General features: G+C 47.1%; 1 protein-coding gene across 3 annotated transcripts in view; it reads left to right on the top strand.

Annotated features, from left to right (window-relative positions):
* Positions 1-291: 291 nt before the first annotated feature.
* si:ch211-191a24.3 (tensin-3) overlaps positions 292-20,602 on the top strand; it is a 28,502-nt gene continuing 8,191 nt past the window's right edge. For 2 of the 3 annotated variants that reach the window (XM_029149068.3, XM_029149067.3), the window contains exons 1-16: positions 292-399; positions 2,550-2,827; positions 2,964-3,014; positions 3,089-3,211; positions 3,280-3,344; positions 4,968-5,051; positions 5,160-5,272; positions 5,478-5,538; positions 5,617-5,692; positions 5,779-5,908; positions 6,120-6,185; positions 7,220-7,324; positions 10,177-11,091; positions 13,763-13,896; positions 14,650-14,749; positions 14,837-14,905. In XM_029149068.3, coding sequence (XP_029004901.1) covers positions 2,678-2,827; positions 2,964-3,014; positions 3,089-3,211; positions 3,280-3,344; positions 4,968-5,051; positions 5,160-5,272; positions 5,478-5,538; positions 5,617-5,692; positions 5,779-5,908; positions 6,120-6,185; positions 7,220-7,324; positions 10,177-11,091; positions 13,763-13,896; positions 14,650-14,749; positions 14,837-14,905 — 2,242 coding nt within the window. In that variant the 5' untranslated portion in view covers positions 292-399; positions 2,550-2,677. Of the gene's footprint in view, positions 400-2,549; positions 2,828-2,963; positions 3,015-3,088; positions 3,212-3,279; positions 3,345-4,967; positions 5,052-5,159; positions 5,273-5,477; positions 5,539-5,616; positions 5,693-5,778; positions 5,909-6,119; positions 6,186-7,219; positions 7,325-10,176; positions 11,092-13,762; positions 13,897-14,649; positions 14,750-14,836; positions 14,906-20,602 lie in introns of those variants that run through there. The other variant, XM_029149070.3, reaches the window with a different exon arrangement.

Below are 20,602 nucleotides of genomic sequence, written 5' to 3'. Positions count from 1 at the left end.
CATGTCATTCACACAATCAGCTGCATCTCTGTGCTGTCAAACGCGTCAATCTGTGTCTCATTTCAAATCCTCCAATCAGGGCTGGACGCTGCTCCACTCTAAAGGCCCTGCAGCATCTAGAGAATCAAACGCTTTAATGATCTTCTCTGTGTGCTAATGAGTGTTTTGACAGTGTATCTGAGTAAGTCTCAGTCCATCTCTCAGTATGAGGATTGGATTGTTGTCACACGGCACTAAAACACAGGGCAAAGTGCAAACTGCATCACTTTATTATCTGGCTCTGTCCAGCTCCCTCCCCCTGTCAAGTCTCCACCTCGTTCTTTCGATGCCAGTCACGCTGGGACTTTCGCTCCTCAGGCTGTCATTCTGACTGCTTGTTTATCGCAACAACAGCCAAAGGTAAGAATTTTCCATTGCATCTTCACATTTTGCATGTCTCTGTGACTACGGAGCTCTTTTACACCACATTAACTGGACATGAAGCTTCTGTTCCCTTGGTCACTTTAAGTACAACTCACTCCTTCCAGGAGACAAAAGAAGCTGTGATGGATGGTGAATCTCTGGGGGATTAGCGGTGAAAGGCGTCTCCCTGCAGAGGGGGCAGATTAGCCTACTGACACATTAAGCACTGAACCCCCAGTTTCCACTGGGATTCAGTCATTTAATCTCACTTACGACCCTGCTTTGTTAGGACAAGTGAAAATTCCTGCTGGTGGGAGGTGATAATGATGCACATTCTAATTTCAAATGAACATCCTGTAGAGATTCCTCCAGATGAAGAGATGTGGTTTTGATATTATGTGGCTAAAGGACTAATTGATTGAAATGAAATGACCTCACTCTGATGCTGAGGCCAGAGTGTGCGTGGCTCAGATTGACCGAAGGGACCAAAAGCCCTGACGGGACGAGGATTCATAACCCTGAGACGGTGCTGCTGGCTTTGCTCCTGTTCTCTGTCAATGAGAAGTGATGTTTCAGTCTGTTGCCGACCGATGGCGCCTTCTCTGCTGCCTTCACATTGCCAGAGGATGTTTTTTCATTGCCAACTTTTACAGGACTAAACTAAAGAAGAGAAACAAACACTGCTAATCCTTTTTGGATGTTCTGCATTAAAACAGGACTAGACTATAATTAGATGTGGCTAGTTTAAGCTCAAGGACTTTCCTGAGCAGTTCCTCCTGCAACAGGCGTGTGTGTGTGTGTGTGTGTGTGTGTGTGTGTGTGTGTGTGTGTGTGTGTGTGTGTGTGTGTGTGTGTGTGTGTGTGTGTGTGTGTGTGGTCACTCACTTCCGTTTGTTTTGGTTGCTGGCAGAGCCCTGACATATTTAGTTTGAAGACGTCTAAAAAAGTCTAGAAAAACAGATCAGAAATACATAATTGGAGAGCAGTCGCTCGTTAAGTTTGACTGACTCCGTCAACTGTTTTAGCAGACTCCAAAGCACTAGAGCATAACTGCATGTGTGTACAAATACAGGCAGGATTTTCACATAGTTACAGAGTCTGTACCAAAGGAACTGCAGCTTATTGTTCGTTCACTGTCTGGTTGTGGGCTGTGCAGAAGTCATGTAGTTGTCATCTGTCAGCTGATTCATGACACCTGGACCTCCTCCTCCTTCGGTCGAAGAGAATCCAGTTTCCATGACTCAGCCTCCAAATATTTGGTAGTTGTCAGAGCTATATTTATTCCTGTTGACTTGACCGGTCTGTTTGTTTTTCTTTCTCCGCCCAAAAATTCCAATCATGTGTAAAGAGCAACTTCAATGAGTCTGTTGATATGAGCCATACTGTATCAGGCTACAGGGGTCATGGCACCATATAGAGGCATGTACTGCCAAGCTCTTGCCTCAGCAGCACAGTGTCAGAGAGGTTGGTTCTCACAGCTGGACAGCACCTGATTCAAATCCATCCACGCCAGGTGGAGCCGCACTCATAAACCCACAATCAAATGTCTCTGCTGCCAGTGTGTGGATCATGGAACCTTTGACAGCACATCTACCATCACAGGTTCCAAAGGTTAAAGTATACTTGAAGAAAGATACCGACCAAGTGTCACGTGTGGATGGATTTTGTTGACGACACACTGGTTCCCTGTGAGTTATTGTTTGTTTCTCTGTTGGAAGTGGTGATATCAGTGTTGACTCTGCTGCGGTCACGTGGTCGAGGTGACGGCGAGGTTGAACTCGGCTCTCTGCTCCACTGTCTGTCCACCTCCCGGTCATAGATGAGCACTGACAAACCCTGTGTCCAGGAGGGAAAGGCAGAGCAGATCTGTATTCACAACTGCTGGAAAACTAGTATTTCAGACATGTTTCGTCTAATAAAAGAAGCAGAAAAGTGTAACATTGCTGCTTTTTGCTGAGGCTGTCAGTCGGACATGAACCTTCTGCACATTAAATGATGTCTGGTTAAAATGACAGCTTTGGGTTTGGTTCATGTTTTCTTGGCCTTTGCTCCACTTTGCTTTAGCTTGACATCCAGTTAAAGGATTCCAGGATTCATGCCGCTGACCTTCTCTGCACTCATACTGCTGTTCTCTGTCCTCCTTCCAGCTGATGTGACACAACCTCGGATGAATGTTCTGTGAACAGCTGCTGACCTCTCGCTCCTCTAGCTTTTCCTTGACCTTCTCTGCTGCACCTCTCATGTCACTGGCTGCGTTGGTACAGGCGAATCCATCATGGAGGAAGCGCGTCGAATGGATCTGACCTACATCACAGAACGCATCATCACCATTTCCTGTGGCCCTGAATGCACAGAGCAGACATACCTGCAGAACCTGCAGGAGCTGGTTGTCATGCTGAGGTCCAAACACGGACACAACTACATGGTGGGATGAAGAACACTTTCCTTTTTTAACATGGATGTATAACAGCTCCTGTGCTGCCACTCTGCAGACTTGCTGCAGACACAGAGGCATCTTTAATGGGAAGTGATTCTCTGATTCATTTTTCCTTTTTCTTCAGCTCATCAATGTCTCAGAGAAGAATGAGGCTGTCACACAAATGAACCACAGGGTACAGCACAGCTTACTTCTTTTTTACAAAGTTACAGAGACACTGTTGTGACCTGTGTGGTGTCCCTCTGTCAGGTCCTGGACACAGGCTGGGTGCGTCTCTTAGCCCCGAACCTGGATCAGATCCTGAACGTGTGCACAGCGATGGAGACTTGGCTGCAAACGGACCTGAAGCATGTGCTGGTGCTACACTGCAGGGTAAACTCTGACCGGAAGTGGATGTGTGGCGTGTGGGATCGTTAATTTATCCTCACTCTCGTCAGCAGGGAGCTAAAGGCAGACTGGGAGTGCTGGTGGCCTCCTACATCCACTTCACCAACATGTCAGCCAGGTAAGACTGAGGCCACGGTGAATCATGGCACACTACACGTGTTGGTCGTCAGTGTGTAATACATGTAATGTAGATTGTAAAGGTGGGAGGAGTTAGTGACGGTGCTGCAAAGAGCACTCAGCATCTGTCACGATGATCCTAAAAAACTAGACGTCCACGTGTAAAACTCACACAAATGCCGAGATGATCAATCACAAAAACACGCACATACAGATCGGAGTCAGAGTTTCGTTTCATCACATTATTGATGTTCACTGTTAGCAGATCAAAGGTGAACAACAGAGCCAACAGAGGCTGATCCAGGAGGGTGGATGCTGGACTCTGGAGACCTGTTATCTGGGTTTTAGGCCCAAGTTTTTTTTCTGTTCAAAAAAAGAAAAAAAGAACATAAATTTATTTACTGGTATTTTATCTGAAGGCCACAGTCGGCGCTTGCAGGAAACTCAGCTACGTACGTAGAGTCTAGAGAAACGTGGAAAAAATGGCATAGCTACATTTAAATGAATTTATTTCTGCAACTACAAAGTCTATTTGACTGCAATTAGTGTCATAATGTAGAGGACACTTGTGTTACTGTTACTGATGCGATGTTTATGAATACTAGAAAAGTAAAATGTTTCAGTTATGTCTAAAGACAAATGCACTTTAAAGATGAATATCTCAGTAAAACAGAGGCCTTAGTAACTTTTAACCCCCATGAAATCATCAGTGAATCAGCAAAATTAGTGAACATCAACTCAGCAAAAAAGTTTCGATCAAGTAAAGCAGGACCAAGTTAAAAAAATTTTAATGCGAACAGTCAGATGAGCTTAGATGAGTTTTTTAGTGTAGATATTCTATATGGGTTTCCACTACTATCCACCTAAAACAGCAATAAAAGTGATCAATATATCCAAAAACCACTTACCTTTACCAATGTAAACACATGTGAAGGTGTTCATTCGTGTCCACCGTTTACAAATCTGTCACTGTACAGGCCACTAGGGGGCGCAGGTGTCTGTGAAGCCATATCTCTACCTAGCAACAACTGACTGTGGCCAGTGAGGTGTCTTTTTACTTGTTATAACCTATAGAATTGGCCTAAAAACACCAACACAAGATGGACAGGACTGGTAGCCAGTAATAATGGCTGATCACGTTTTATGGCCCAAGTGCAATAAAAAACGTTACCAAATGGCGCCCCCTATAAATCACTTCAGACAAGCTCTGTGGGAGGGCTAGAGAGTAAGAGAGTGCGTGAGTAACCTCCCAGAAGGTCAAAATAAAAGCGAATGGCATCAGTTCACCTGTAATATGGACTTTGTGTGATGATATTTTAATGTGTACATTGTTTATTTAGCTAGCAATTAGCTTAGCGTTTGTCAGTCTTTGGATCATAACTCACCACATGCGATAGCTAGCATGCCTTGGTGCATATCCTTCCTTTAGATTAGAGCTTTCATTTGAGCCCTTGTGTATGTGGTAATAATAATAATAATAATAATTTCTAAAGATCTAAGACAGTCTAACAATGGGACAAAATGAAAGGTCAGTTAAAGTGAAGGCAATGAGCACTAAATACCACAGTGCTGCTGTGCTGTGTGATGTTTGTGAGTGTGGAGTAATTATTCTGTTGTCTCTCAGTGCAGGTCTTTCTCTCGACCACTTCGCCATGAGGAGGTTCTACAACGATAAACTCTCTGCTGCCATGACCCCCTCACAGAAACGGTAAGAAAGGTCAACTCTGGGTCATGCCTCTGACCTGAGGTCAAACTAAACATCTGATCTGAGCAGTGATCACAACAGGAACCCAAACACGCGCTTCCTGCTCTACAGGTATGCATGGATGCTGGGCAGCGTGTTGAAGGGAGGACTGAGGATGAGTTCCTCCCCAGCTTTCCTCCTCTGTGTTGTTCTTCACCGTCTCCCCAAAACGAGACCAGAAGGAGGTAAGTTGGAGTCTATTGATGAAATCGTGACTAAGTTAAATCAAGTGTCGCAGAAGTACAAGTCAAAGTCTTGTTTAGTTGAGATCTTGACTCTTTGTGAACCAAACTGGACGCAATGAGTTCAATCTGCTCTTTGTCTCTTTGTTTATTCCAGACTCACAACATACGTGTCTGAATGTTCACCTTTCCCTTTGCTCCCTCATAGGGTGCTGTCTCTTTCTCAGAGTGTACCAGAGTCTACAAGCAGTCTGCACGTCAGCAGTCTAGTATGAAACACCTCATGTATGAACTAAACCTTGTGCATCATGAACATCTGACTTGACGCGGTGCTTTTTCCACCTCAGCCACGTTACTGCAGCGCAGACGGACCGGCTCTACGTGGTGCTGCAGCCAGCTCAGCTGCTGAAGGGCGACATCATGGTGAGCCCAAAGGCGTCTGCCCAGTTCAGCCATTATTGACACAACCAGGTTCTTTAACTCAACTTTAACTCTTTAACTGATTTCAGATGGTTTGTTACGATAAGAACAGCCGCTCATCCAGCCGTCAGGCCGTCTTCCGCCTTCAGTTTCATACGGGCCTCGTGCACGGACACACCCTGACTTTCTCCAAGACGGACCTCGACTGTGCCAGCGACGGTAGGATTTATAACTCGCTGCTGTCTGCTCGCTGCCAAACTGCTGTTTTAAGCCCTAGCACTCTTTATCTGGAGCCCATAAACCAGCAGTGTAAATACCTGGACTAACCTTGGACCTGGTATCAGCTGTGCAGGTGTGAATTATAGGTGGGAACCTGTCCAGTCAAATCACCTGTACAGCTGTCTGATCTCTGTCTTATATAACGTTCCAGATCCTCGGTTCCCAGAAGATGGAAAAGTGGAGCTGCTGCTTTCTGAGAGTCCAGAAAAGATTAAAGGTGTGTGAGTAAAGTGAAGTGTTTGTAATAAATATCACAGCAATTTATCCCTTAAAATCAACAAAAGAGAAGCTGCTGGTGCCATGAGACCAGTCAGCACAGCCTTCATCACATATCCTCTGGGGACCTTAATCTGATTTCATGGGATTTCATCACTGATGCATTCAGGTACAACCTTGTGTTTGGAGGGCCACTGTTTGCTGAGCGTCAGGTGAACCAACCCTTTAAACAAACTCAGTGACATACAGTGTTTTTAGTTTGTGGCAAAGAAGTCATGAAAAATTACAGCTACAGTGAATGTTATTGTTTTCTTAGAGGAGAATTACAACTTTTTGGATTATTAGCAAAAAGAAAAACAAAGATGTGAGGAAGCAGAAAACCTGGCTGCTTTGAGGTGAGGAGAACTGGTCTGGTTCTCCTTTGTGAACCAGATCCATTTAGCATAAGCAAACATTTTAACCGCGGAACCACAGTTAAAGTACAGTGAGATTTATGATGTCAGTGTGGAATCCAAAGTCCTAGACTCAAAACACACCGTCCTTGGTTCATGCCAGTGGTGAACACAGGAGACTCAAACTTCATGGAACAATCCCTAATTGCACAAACCCTTGTACTCACACATTATTTGGGCTACAAGTGCTGGTGCCAACAGCAGCTGTATTATGTTTCTCAAGTGAAGCAATGAAAACAGAAATGACTCAGCATCAATCACCTACAGAAACACACACAACCAGGACTCCTGGATGAAGTGGAGCACGGTCGGGTTCAACAAAGAGTCATCCATGTGGGGGCAGTGTTAGACACCAGGAGCAGGCGATAACAGCCAAGTGGCCTTCTGCACGTACAGTCACACAGGAAGCAATATGAGCACTTATCACACACACATCTGACAGGGAATTCAGATTACAGATCCTGTGAGCGGGCGGGGAGGGGAACCAGGACCAACGAAGCTTCGGCCGCATTCAGGACTCAACACAAGCTGCTGTGGTTGCTGATTAACTCAGCTTCTCTGTCTGCGCTGCTCTTTGTCACAGGCAGAGAGCTGTGGCTCAACGGCCCCTCGGTGACGGTGGACTATGACACACTGGAGCCTTTGGTCCGACGGGACTCCTATCAAGGAGCGTCTGCTTGTCAAGCAGGTACGGTGCCCTTGACTCATTTCAAGCAGAGATTGCTTTTTATAAACAGCTTTTACTTTCTTTTCCTGTTTGAAATCTCTTAATTATTAGGCCGAAATGACCAGAAAAACATTTAAAGACACAAACCAACCTTTTTGCTCTCATTACGGTGAGTGACAACTCCTGCACCAGTGATTTCTAAAGGAGCTAGAAGTTGTTTTAAGGTTGTCAGATAATTAGCGTGTGTAGTAACCAGACAGTTGCTGTGGCCTGTGAAGAGACAGGCTGTTCATAAATGTCAAGTAAATCTGATGCTCTGACAAATGCATCAAACCTGCAAAGTCATGCTGGGTAAAAAAGTCCAAGTTTACGTAGCAGGTTTGTTCATTTTGCAGAAATGACTTCTCACATGTGCTCGTATTAACGAAGCAGGCTCATGAGATGGAGGATGCGGCCCTGGGGCATCTCCTCTGGGTCTGAGCATCACTGAGCTCCCAGTCTGAGGTCCCACAGGTCAATACAATCCTCTGTCAGTGCTAAAGACAAGTAGTGAAAAACCAATCAGAATCAGAAGCCGGTCCTGTTGGGGAGAAGCTTCACTGCTGCTCTTCGTCTGAGCCCCAAACCACTGGACATGTGAGGTAGAAACATCAGCTGGCTCCAGCTTCATTCTGTTTCCTTTTTGTGAAATAAATGTAGCATTTCCTTCAGAAAATGGTTAATTGGTGCTTTGATTGTGTTTGCCACAATAACGTTATGAAGTGATGACGTGTCAGACGTGTCCTTTTGCCGTCAGGGACACGTACGTCTGCGTGTCTCTGGCTGCTGTTCAGACCTTATATTCCTGCAGATCCGGCCTCTAGGATTGTGTGTTTGGACTCCGTCCCTGTAGTTAGTCTGCTCATCATTGTGGCAGCTCACAGTTATTGTGGTCTGTGTGTAACAGCAGTCATCCAGACAGCAGCCAGACTGGACCCATGTATTTGGAGGCGGCTGTTTTCAAGGAGTTTTCCATTTATTTAAAACAACTCTTCTCACACACTAACAGAAAAACATCAACAGGAGAACCCACGTCCAGACAGCTGAGGCGTCCACTCTTAACCTGCGGTTCAGGCCTCACTTCCAGCTGTTTTAAAGCTAGATCTGCTCCATCCTGACATGTAATTTACACGGAAGGATCACTGGGAGAGAAACAAGAAAAGAGACACAGAAACACACACGAACATAACACATGTGGCCATTAGGACGGTGGCAGCCAGTCGCAGGAATGTGGTTTTCAGCCACAGGTTCCACTTTAACCCCCCTCCCTTCCTCCCCCCAGTGTATCACCTCCACATCTGCCTCTGCCCTCGCCTTCTATCACCTCTATCACCCTCCATCTTTTTATCTTGTCCGCCGGATTCAATGTTGCTTTCAGGTTCAAGTTGCAGGTTGCAGTTTGTCCCCATCCCCCTTCAGCACCCGTCTCTCCAGACTCCGCCCCCGTGTTTACATTCCCACCTCCATATTTGGTCGGCTCAAGGTCCTTGTGCTTTGTGTTTTCTTTCCTTCAAAGCTCCTTCTCGTCCTCCACCTGTGTCTGCTGTACGTCTAGTGAATGATCCACGCTTCAGTTTCCTTCCCCCTCAACATTAAAATGGATGACCGCTCACTCTCTCCCTCTCACTTACCTGTGTCAGCTGGGACAGGATGCAGGGGGTGGAGGAGAGGGAGGGGGACGGGGCAGAAACAGAGGCTAGTCTCATGGGGACGGGAAGGCGGGGATTCATAGCGCGAGGAAGCAGTGAGATGGTGGAGCTGGTGGAGGACGGGTCCGTGATCTCTGCTGTCTGTCTGGAGCAGCGTAGACAGAGGGAGGAGGCGTCGGACCCTCGTCATTCGCTCCCCGTCCTCTGCGTCTGTCATCTGGTTCTTCTTCCCTCTGATTCCTAAGTGAGGCTCGGTCGAGCGTTTGCATCCTGTTTCTACTCTGCGGAGGGAGCAGGGAAAGTTTTCTCCGGACCGGCTGTGAAGTAAGCTGCTTTTTGCTGCCGCGTCTTTAACAGAAGCTGCTTTCACAGTTGAGCCTCAGTGTGTTGATCAGTTTGTGGATGTGCTGCATCTGTGAGTGTGAGTAATTGGAGCAGCTGTGAGGCTTTAACATGCATGTCTGGTATGTCTGTGTGAGTTGGACTGTTGCTCTGCGCTGAATGAACAGTTGCATTCACTGTACTTGCCTTATCTTGGTGTAACAACCTAGACAGCTCTGTGATTTATGGCCTTTTGCATATTTTCTGTAGCATCGTCGTCTCTCTGCCCTCACCTACACGTCTATGCCCGACGCACTCATGCAGCACACTACACATCTGCCGCCCCACACAAAGGGCTCAGTGTTATCTGCATGAAGTGTGTCTGTGTGAGTCATAATGAGTCCAATAAGTTGGTGCTGCAGGTTCTGAGGTCACACAGAGAGAATGTTCAGAAGAAGATGCAGTTACCTTTTTTAGCTGAACCTTTACGCGTTCATTACTCACTAACTGTGCAGCTGCAGATTCCAGATGTTAGAAGTGGAGAGTTGATGTAAATGTGGTTGTGCTGCTCCATGTTGGAGATTTGGGACTTCTTGCCGTCAGTGTCGCCTCACACAGAACAGGAAGTCCCTGACTGATTGCTGTTGGGGCAAAAATAGTTTCATTTGCTCGATATTCAGCCTGAAATGTGAACCATTTGTTGTCAAATGTTGTATGTTAGTCTGGACCACTTGTTAAAAGAAACCCGCACCATGTTATGTGCTTTCATCCGTTTTTCTGCTGGAGGAACCCCAGAGGACTTGGCTGCTCTCTGAACATCCTGTCTGCCACATTTTGCTGATCACAGTGGTTTTGTCTTCACAGCTGAACCTCACCTCCTGGACCCCCGAACAGGGGGCCTGTATGCCGCAGTGAGGAAGAGGAGGAAGAGGAGCAGTGAGGACGGAGCCCTTCTCCCCCTCACGAGCAGCAGCCCCAGCTTCAGTGAGCGAGCTCCGTCCGCCAGCAGCGACTCCGGCCTTTCCGTTGCCTCGCAGACGCTGACTGGAGCCAGGCAGCCGTCAGGGGCCGCGCGGGACCACGACCAGGCGGCAACGCCGCTCCCTGAGGCCGACTTTGGGATGGCTCAGCCCCTGCTGGAGGTCATGGCTGAGCTCGCTGCATGCAGTGGAGGGAAGCTGGAGGCAGCTGGGGACGAGTCCGGACTGGGGCGCACTTTCAATGGAGAGGCGTCCTCCAGTGAGAGGGAGACGGACATACTGGACGATGAGGATGAAGTGGATGACGTGGTCGCTTCAGCGCCAGTCAGGCCCAGTTCCAGCAGCATTGGGTCCTTGTCTTCTGGGAGTCTGCCTGAAACACAGAGATCAGTCCACGTGGAGTATTCAACGCAGTCGTGGGTGCGGCAGCAGCAGAACTGCACCACAGTGGATGTGGAGGAGAGGTCACAGGGGCTGGGGAAGGACAGGCCGCCCCCTGTGGTGGCTCCACACACTCCACCACGGGGCCTCAGCAGCAGGGCAGCAGTGCAGAGAGGACTGGCTGACGAGGATGGGGCGCACTCGGCCACACGAAACCCCGCGCACGCGCCATCGGGCCAAGAAGATGAGCTGGCGTCATTAACCACTGACGTTGATGAGTCCATAGAGCAGCTGAACCAGCTGATTTTGGATCTGGACCCAACCTTTGTTCCTGTTCCTACCCACTGCACGCCGCTGTCCAGGTCGGCCTCCCTCCGTGCAAACGGCCTCAGCCACAAGGGGAGCACGCACCTGTCAGGTAAGAATGAGCTACAGCAGTGTCTGATCCTGGATCTGATCCACTTCGCTGCTGCGCTTCCAGCTTCTGCTGGGCTGAACACACCTGGTGCAGGTACTAAGCAGTAGGTCCAGACTTATGCTAAGAATAATTTGTTCTAATATCTGCGAGCTGCTGGTTGAAGACAGTGCAGAATGCAAGGGTTGGAACAGGGTGAAGTCAAAATGCATCCATCCACACTTTGACCAAATAGCTGCTAAGCTATTTGAATCAGCCCCAACTGTACTTTGGCTGTGGAGCTAATATGCTGACATGCTAACGATTAACACCTGCTCAGCGTGAGCACGATGAAAGGCTGCTGCTACTGGTAGGTGATAAACGCAGCGCGCAGGCCTCAGAGAAGCATTTACCTCCACCTGCTGCGTGGAGCACATGCTCCATGCATGTCAGCTTATGCCTGAACTATCTGCACTGGCTATTAGCACATGCGGGAGTTATTTTAGATGAGCGCATTCCCTCATGTGCTGTACTTTTAGGTGGTTGTACAGCGACACATCGGGTCCTGTTTCAGTAGCTGAAGGAGTAAAGAGAGTCTGGCAGCAGATGAAGCTTCTGGACTGGATTAATTGGACTTCAGCCTCCAGACGCAGAACCATCTATAAGTCATACTGAGGGCTGAGACTGGCTGATCTCATGAATCCTCCACCTGAGTCCAGGGAACACATCTGTGTCTGCTGCACACTGCGTTTGTAGGCGTGCGTGGTATTTACTGAAAGGGTGGAAGCACTTCATTAAACAGGCTGAGAAGGCGGCTTGAAACCCAAAGCTCTCAGGACACTGGATTCTCCTTCCAGTTCATTCCTTATGGAAACATACAGAGCTGACGTTACATAAGCAGAGCGAGGGCTCACAGTCAGACCTGCGGTTTCACAAGCACCTGAAGATGGAATGAGTTACTTATTACCAGCCAGGATTCAGCTCAAGGTTAAACCACATTTACTGTAGATCTAGAATTTACTGTGCAACCTCCGATTAAAGAATAACCGTTTAGTTATGGTTTCACCTGAAGCCTCTCCAATAACCGCTGCCTGTCCCACACGTCCAGCGATCACACTGGAGCGTGCTCAATGCAGATTAGATTGTATGTGTATGTGCTCACGAGTGGGTCGTATGAGTCGTACACCGGGAGGGAATTGTATTACGTCTGCCACAAGCGTCCACTCAGACTCATGGACAGACATGCAGGTGAAGTGAAACTCTAGCGGTCGGCAGTAGCATGAAACCAGAGTGCTGATCCTGTCCTCCCTGTCTGGCTGCTGTTCAGACCTTCTGTTTTCTCTGGGTGATCTCTGACAGGATGTTAGCAAACTGTAGGAATCCAGTGCTGGCTGACGTGATCTCACCTCAGACACGCGGATCATTTCACGTGCCTGTTTTCCCGGTCTCACTGCTGCCGTTGCCTTGTGATTTAGTCCCTCTCACATCCGCTGGGACGAAGCCTTGAGGAGGAGGCACGTTTCTGCTGTGACCTTTGGCCCTGATTCATGACTTGCTTGAGGAGCTTCACATGTGCTTGTTTGTGACCTGCAGCCGTGTCATGTGCAGACACTTACATTACCACTGAACCAAGCACAGGAAGTGAAGTTGTTTGTGTGTAGCAGGCTGGCGAGGTCAGAGGCTGTAACTACTACTTCACTGCTCAGGTACTGACTGTAATGTGCATTTCAAGGGGATGTTTGGAGGCAGGACTTTGTAAGGGGACAGGAATGCTTTTGAAGCTTTACACAACAATGTGCTCCCCTTTGTGACGGCATCGTGCCGTCCTGCTCTCATCACCCTGGAGTTGCATTCTAGAGGTATGGAGTGATACTGAGCACTGTAAAAACCTCGGCAGGCTCTGGTGTCAGACTCAAGATCAAGCTCTTTAGGTGATTTAGAGATGATGGATGCTCATAGTGAAAGAGGAGCTCCCAGTGTTCTTCACCACAACGATTCAGTGCAGGATAAGGTAAACCTTTATTTCTCCCACACTTGTGGAAATTCCCATAAATGTAGTATTTGTACTGTAACCTCTCAGACGTGGGGTTCTGTTGATATGTGTCAGATTTGCTCCTGCCTCTTTGAAAGCGCTGCAAATCTGACATGCAGTTAAACCCACACACAGCTGAGATACTGAGTATTAGTTTGAGTATCAACACATTTGTGACTTGTCTTTGTGTTTATTGTCAACATGTGTGTTTACAGAAGATTCAATCTGCTTCCTATTACACATCCTGCATAAAAGTGCTACAATTGCATTAATATAGAACCAAAAGGCTGGCAGTAGCCCACGGTTCAGGCATCATGAAGGTGGGAAGCAGCAGCTATTGGAGGCGACTGCAGCATCTGTGTTACATAAATATACTGTGTATACAGTATATATTCATTTCTTTGAGTGTAGCTTCCAGCCCAGCAGGTGATCTGTTCACGTGAAAGATCTGATTGTTCCAACAAATGCTTTGTTGATGTTCCACCATCTGGTAAAGTCTTGCTTAGTCACGCAAACTCACCGCTGATAAACCTACTGACAGAAGCTTTTGTCAGACACAGACATGGCAAACACTGCTCACTGTCATCACCTTTTACTGCCACGATGGGGACCAAAATAAACATCAGTGATGTTGATCCTAATCTGCATTTTCTTGTTGATCAGGGTGGAAGCAGCAGAAACAGGTCAGTGACGTCACAAACTACGCTGGACTCCACAGGTCAGGATGGAGAGAGGGTGAAACCCAAACCAGCTTCAGAGGGTCCCCGGTCAACACTCCTTCCTACTCGTCCTCTCAGGTATGTACCTGTATGCAAACAAAGAAAACTGCTTAGATCCCCAAAATGGTGGAAAGAAGTAGTAGGTGAGTGTTAAGGAGCCAAGGATCGCAGCAGCAGAGTGGAGGGTAAAAAAGCCCAGGACAGGAGCGAAGGCTAGCAAAATCCTACAACTCAGAAATGGTACTTTCAGTTCACTAACATGGCTACGTAAAAAAAGGGGGGTAGGGTAGGAAAAACAGTCAGGGATCCCAACAAAAACACAAGTAGAGTAGTACAAAGTTTTAATAACACAAAGAGCAGTAAAAGCATCTTTCATATAGTCTACGCAAGGTTAAGATGAACCAACCCACACAACACCTACAGCAGAGGACCAGTACGTGTCCCAGTCAGGCAGACTGGACATCAATTGGACTGGTTGGACATTAATCGGACTGGTTGTATTGATAACAGTCCTTCCTCTGTTTGGAATGAATCTTACAGTCTGGTACCAGAACGTACCAAATCTCTCCCTAAATTTATTTTCAGTTGCATCATCCAAAAAGCCAACGTTGAGTTATCTCTTTAAAAATCTCAGTCAGGATTAGGGTTGTTTACATTTTCCCACATCTCCTGCAGAGTTCTCTGCTCCTGCACTCATTTGTATGGCTGAATGCCTCAGACACCCTGATGGTTTACACCAAAACACACAGATCACAAGACCGACGGTGTGTGCGTGACTTGACTCTTCTCCCAAATTCTTTTCTCACTGACTTTGCACTGTTGTTTTCAAAGCATGGACATCTGTACAAATCCAACATTGTGGACTATCGGGCACAAGCGGAGATCATTCCACGAACCCCGGCCTTCCCAGTGTCCCCACGGACGCCCTACGGTAGGCCTTTATCTCCACACTGACCCTTCTGGCTGTGGGTGTGTCTACTGCTGGAAACCTTATCATTCCTGTGCTTTCTCTTCCCAGTGAAACATTTCTCAGACTTTTCCCAGCTCACGACTGGCAGTCAGTGGGACCAACACAGCTGGACTCAAGGTACAGTACACTTCCCTCAGTGTGCGTGTGACCATTAGTGCTAAGATTTGAACCCAAACACTCAAGCTCCTGTTTGCTGCTGGAGAGGGTTCAAGTGGCGTCTGGAATGTTCTCTTGGCATAAAGTACTTTATGAAAAGCACACACGTACACACAGCTGGCCAGCGCGTTGTTGCTGTTGGCTGGGTATGTGGGCACGGCTCAGTTTGTAGGAAGATACAGCTGGGTGGAGGGAGACAGATGCTCGCTTCTGGACCTCTGTGCTTAACACGTTAAGGTAAAGATCGGAGGAAGCAAAAGCCGATTAGTCTTGTGCAGGACAGCTGATACTAGATGTCTGCTAATAATAGTCGGCGGTAACAAAGGAAGAGGCCGCTGCTGGCAGGATGTCCACTCACGTCCTGTTCTGGGAGGGGACGCGAGGAGGGGGAGGGTCTTTTATTGGTGGGACATCCTGCATGAGGAGATATGTACCCCGCAGCTGCAGAAGGAATTCACAGTAGTGTCAGAAAATAAGAGTATCTTTGGGTGGGTCTGATGTGAGCTGCCGTCATCTTCATGTGCTATTTACACACTTACTGTACTGTCTAACAGTATGTATGACGGTCACGGCCGGCATACAGGTGCCGCTCCAGCTGAAAGATACACTTTGGACTGTGTTCACCACTGAGCAGTGCAAATTACACACAAGTGATGCAGTGCTCTGACTAAAGCCAGTATAAAAGAGGAGTGCATCCAATGGGCATGTGTGTGGGCACATCATCCCTCACCTCATCAGACTGGAGCCAGTACCTGTGAGGTGATTCCTGGGGTGGTTTCACATCAGCGCCGCTGGAGCGAAAGGCCAGTGGGCAGGAGAACGGTGGCTACGCTAAAGCGCGCTAAGCTAACTGGCTTCTTGCTTTTAGCCCACAATGGTTAGCAAACAGTGACTTTTTACATTTCAGTTAATTCATGCAGAGGTTTTTGATTAATATTCACTGTCCCAGTTATCCAGTAAGATTTGGTTTATTCTAATGCAGAACAATAACAGACTTTGTAGACACGCTGCTGAATTTATGTTTGAACTTTTTTGAAAACAATTTGAATCAAACCTAACTTTTAGTTTAATTTAGTTTATTATTATTATTATGCTTATTATTATTGCAGACAGATCAGTTCAACCTTCAAAGACCTGTGTCATAAACATTAGCAGCATGGCAGGATAGAGAAAGAGTAATTATTGCTTGTGTGCACTCAAAAACACCTGATTCTCACAGAAGAATGAACAAAGGACACAAAACATCTTCTGCTCTCTCCCATTTTAGCCGAACAGACAAGAGTTTCCTGTTTCCCACGTTAAACACAGACGATAGTCTGGGAAGCTGTTTGCCACTTTGGGTTGGAGCAGTTAGTTCTCCACTTGAATGATCTTAATTTAATGTTCACCGTCATTACTGCAATCACAGTTTGACCTAAGGCCACTTTAATGTTTGGTAACAATGTACAGTAGAGAGCGACAAGCAACAGTGCACGTAGTTATGTTCACCAATATAGCAAAACAGTGTTTCATCAGGCCGATCACACTGGGAACACTGGGATTGTAGCGGTATGTGCTGAATGAAATTAAGGATATTAAAAGGTCTAATTAGGAGAAAACATATAGCTCTGTCCGAAAACTACATTTGATACAAGATGAAATATTTTAGATTGAACGTTATGGAGCTGTGTGTCAAATTGAACTGAGGAGACAGTTAGGTTTAGTTGTAGGTTAGGTTATGTGTTAGTTATTGTCGCTAGCTAGAGGCTAACTGCTTGGCAGCAGGTCAATGAAACCAAAACAGTGACGTTTGAGTTCATGTAGCTTACAAATTTTGTGAATAGAAACTTCACGTTATATAAATTAACTAACTACTGTACAACACATTCAGCTGGTGGAGGAACAAAGTCATTGAACTATTTGTCTCTGCATCGACCCATGAACGGTCTCTGCTCTTGTGCCCTTTCATTTCCTGTGATGGCCAAGTGCAGCTCAGTTATGCAAGAACATTTCCTTTGTTTACTTGCAGCCCAATAAAAATAAACAGTGATATAAACAGAAGCTGAAGCAGGTTTCAGCTAAAAGAATGCAGACACTGGGGATAGATTGAAGTTTATCAGTCTTTAAAGTTTTTGACCGGTTTTGTAAAGCAAGACGGTTCAAGTCTCATTAGCTTCAATACTGTGCAGTGCAAAGTCAGAAGCAAATTGTGTGATCCCTCTTAATTTGCAGGTGATTCTCAAAACTGACAGAACTTAAAACTCCCATTTACCGTTTTTTAATGTTTTGTCAGTTTTTGACTCATCAGAGCTGTAGAGTCCAGTCGAGGCAGATTCGCCCATCCTTACCCGGGCTCCTGACCCGGGTTCCCTGGTTCCACTGAGGCCCTGTGTGTTTCTGTCTGTACAGTTTGCAGTACGTTGTTCTAATGTGGCAGGACTTTAACAACATGTTTTACACCAGGATCAACCTAAACTACGTAAAGTTACTCACTATGTTGTGTATGAATCAGTATACAGTACACACAAATAAATAAACCAAAAATCACTGCCATGCAGGAGAAACTAGCTGATAACTCAAAACTAGACATATGCAACAAACACGAGGACAACACAGGGACAAGACAAACCTTGAGTGTAACAGGACCGGCACAAGATGACACCACCAAACAGAGGTAACATCCTCAACAAACCAACAAGACTGAATAAAAGTAGGAACTTCAATACACACACTAATTACAAGACAGGAAACAACCGGGAGGTGGCGTCAAACACACAGGACTAAAGCTGGAGCGCCCCCAACAGGCCGAAGGAACCGCAGCAGGGCAGATTTACATTTTGGCTAACTTTCACAAACGAATCACAAACATTTTATGAGGGACATATTTGAAATAAATTATTGGATCTGCTCTAAACTCTTACTGCTGTTGTGAGGTTACGCTGCCCCCCGTCTTTGCCCCCCCCCCCCTTTTTTTCCAGATGCAGGGATTTTTGCTTCATAATGCATCTATTGAAAACCTTCCTGTATTGTTTAAAACAAGTGTTTCAGCCGATAAATGCGAGTCGCAGATGGACGGAGCTCGCGTCCGTTCTGGGTCACTTCCTGTGACACAAACATTGATGCACATGCCTCCACAGAAACAAACGCAACGCCAACACGATTCAGTCAAGAGGCTCATGGTGTAATTTATGATGTGCTAAGATTAGACACATGGCAGGAGACACCCGAGTGTGTGTCTGCATGCCTTTGTCTGCGTGTTGGTGGGGAGCAGATGGTGGGAGTGGACACATGCCCTGAAAGAGACACCCCCTCTAAGACCACCACCACCTTCTCCACTCTGATGTCCATAAAAGGCCACATGTGACCTCCGACCCCACTGGAATCCACTCTGATTGGGGGAAAGTGGTGGCTGTGTCCCAGCAGGAACAATGCTCAGCGGTCAGTGAGAGGAAGAGGAGGGAGGGCGTGCAGGCAAGGATGGAGGGGGGGGGGGATTCTCCTCCCTCCCTCCCTCTTTCTCTCCTTCATTCTGCCCTGCTGCTCATACAACTCCTCGCTGAGCAGTGTCAGAACAAGCCAGAAGGAAACGGGGAGCTCACTTTTCCAACCGGAGGACGAACGGAGTGGGGCACGACAGCGGAACGATCCAGCCCCTAAAAGCGAGCGGAGCCGAGTTCAGCAGTGGAAACAGAGAGAGGAGGAGGAGGAGGAGACGAGGAGGCTTTCATTCACGCTCACACTGGGAGGCAGAGCGGACCGGAAAGGAATCCAGAGCGGGGACGTTCCGAAAACCTGGGGGGAACTTAGGATACGTCTGAGAGCGTCCATCATGACTGCGTCTCTCGGTATGTACAGTTTCTGCGTGTTGAGTCTGTGACGGATGCAGCCGACCACCATCTCTCTCTGTCCAAGCACCTCCTGACCTTTAGCACCCTCCGTTGCCCACGTCACGCTTCGTTTTTCTCTTCCCATGTTTGTCCAGTCCTCCCTCTGTCCGTACAGCGATTTTTAAGGAGGACACATGCGCACAAACACTTCCCATCTCTCCTCCAGGTCCCTGGAATTTTGCAGACAGCTTCTGGAATTTGTGTATGAATGCCTTTTAACTCCCTCTCCAGAACCTCACCTCCCATTCTTGTTTTTTTTGGTGTTGTTGATCTAATTCTCTGCAGCGCGTCCAAAGCCCCACATTTGGTGGAACAATGAGGTGGTTTGTTCCACTGCAGCCTTCATGATCTCATCCAGCTGAAGGCTATTCTGGCTGATGTATATGTGGTTTAGGCCGCTTCCCCCTGTTCCTCTGCACCGCTGACCCGGACTGAACCAGAAGCCTCTTTGAAGAGTGGGGTTTTTGTTGGGGAGCTCATTGCTGTAGAGGTTTCCCACATCTGCCGGAGACGTCATGCACGATAGGACCAGTTAACTGGTTTCAAGCATTTGCTGCAGTTTCATACAGAGGGGTTAAGGGGCTGAAAGTTAAACTGTTCATCATCATCATCATCATCATTTACAGTTTGTGCCCGACGCCTCAAATGAAATTCCTCAGCACTTTGACGAAACGTTTCCCTGCAGGAGACAAACACAGCAACAGCTGTAATGATAAGTCTGTTAATCAGCTGAAACCCAATCCACAGCTGCTGCCTAGTAATTAAGTTCTCATTCAGTTAAACACAGATCATCCGTAGTTCCAGTATCTCACTACTACTAAACAGCTCAAAGGATCAGTCAGATAAATCAATAACATAATAAAGATATAAGCAAGTACAAAGTAGAAGATCTCACAGAGCACAAGTCGTGTGATGTGTGAGAAACGCTGCGGTACCATTTTAAGGAACTACAACGAAGCAGAGCAAACAGCACTTCTATGTTCTGTCCCCAGACGTGAGACGTCCCAGAACGTTATAAGGTGTGACGTAAACGTGTCTGGTGCATGTGGACGTTCTGGATCCAGAGGGAGTGTGTAACCTACAGTCAGTGTGTGTGTGGCGCCACGGTCAGTACAAACAGCCTGCGTCATCACCGCAGCCTCCTCTGCAAATATGTCATTCTTAAAGATCCGCAATCAGCGCGAAAACCTGCAGTTCAGTGGTTGTTTATAGTAAAAACCCAAACTACAACCGATGGTTGTTCATCTGGAGGAGCTTCATTTACTTCAGCGTGACTATGGGAGCGACACCACAGCTGTGGCTGTTCATCATCAGACACCAGTGAGGCCTCAGTGACGACGGCTGGTCCTCCACTCGGTCGCTCTCTGGCCGCTCCTCACTCTCCAGACCGACGGCAGGCGAGGAGCCTGACTGAGGCCCTCCATAGGAACGCACTGGGAGCCTTCAGGGTGGGGCACCGCAGGGATCCTGCGCTGACGGATCTTCACTGATCCATGGAGCCATGCCTGGGACAAATGTGCAGGTCCCTCAGTAATCCTTCAAGCAGCACTAATTTACCTTTTATACTTAAAGTGAGAGAGGCCCCGCGAGGATGAGGGAGAGTCACAACAGGGATGACAGCAAATATGCTTATTACTGAAGCTTCCATTCAAGTTTCTAAGATCTTTATATTTTATGTTTACAGAAACTTGTAAACATTTAGTTAATATTTATGTTTGTTTGGTTTTGTTTTTCTCCGACTTTGTGGTAAAAATGCTGCTCTTTGTTTCTTGTGTGTGGGAACCGTAGACTG

Source organism: Betta splendens, chromosome 4 (genome assembly GCF_900634795.4).
Source record: "Betta splendens chromosome 4, fBetSpl5.4, whole genome shotgun sequence".
In the NCBI taxonomy this organism is placed as follows: domain Eukaryota; kingdom Metazoa; phylum Chordata; class Actinopteri; order Anabantiformes; family Osphronemidae; genus Betta; species Betta splendens.
The sequence above is the reverse complement of the archived record's forward strand: the minus strand, read 5'-3'. Positions and strand labels throughout refer to the sequence as shown.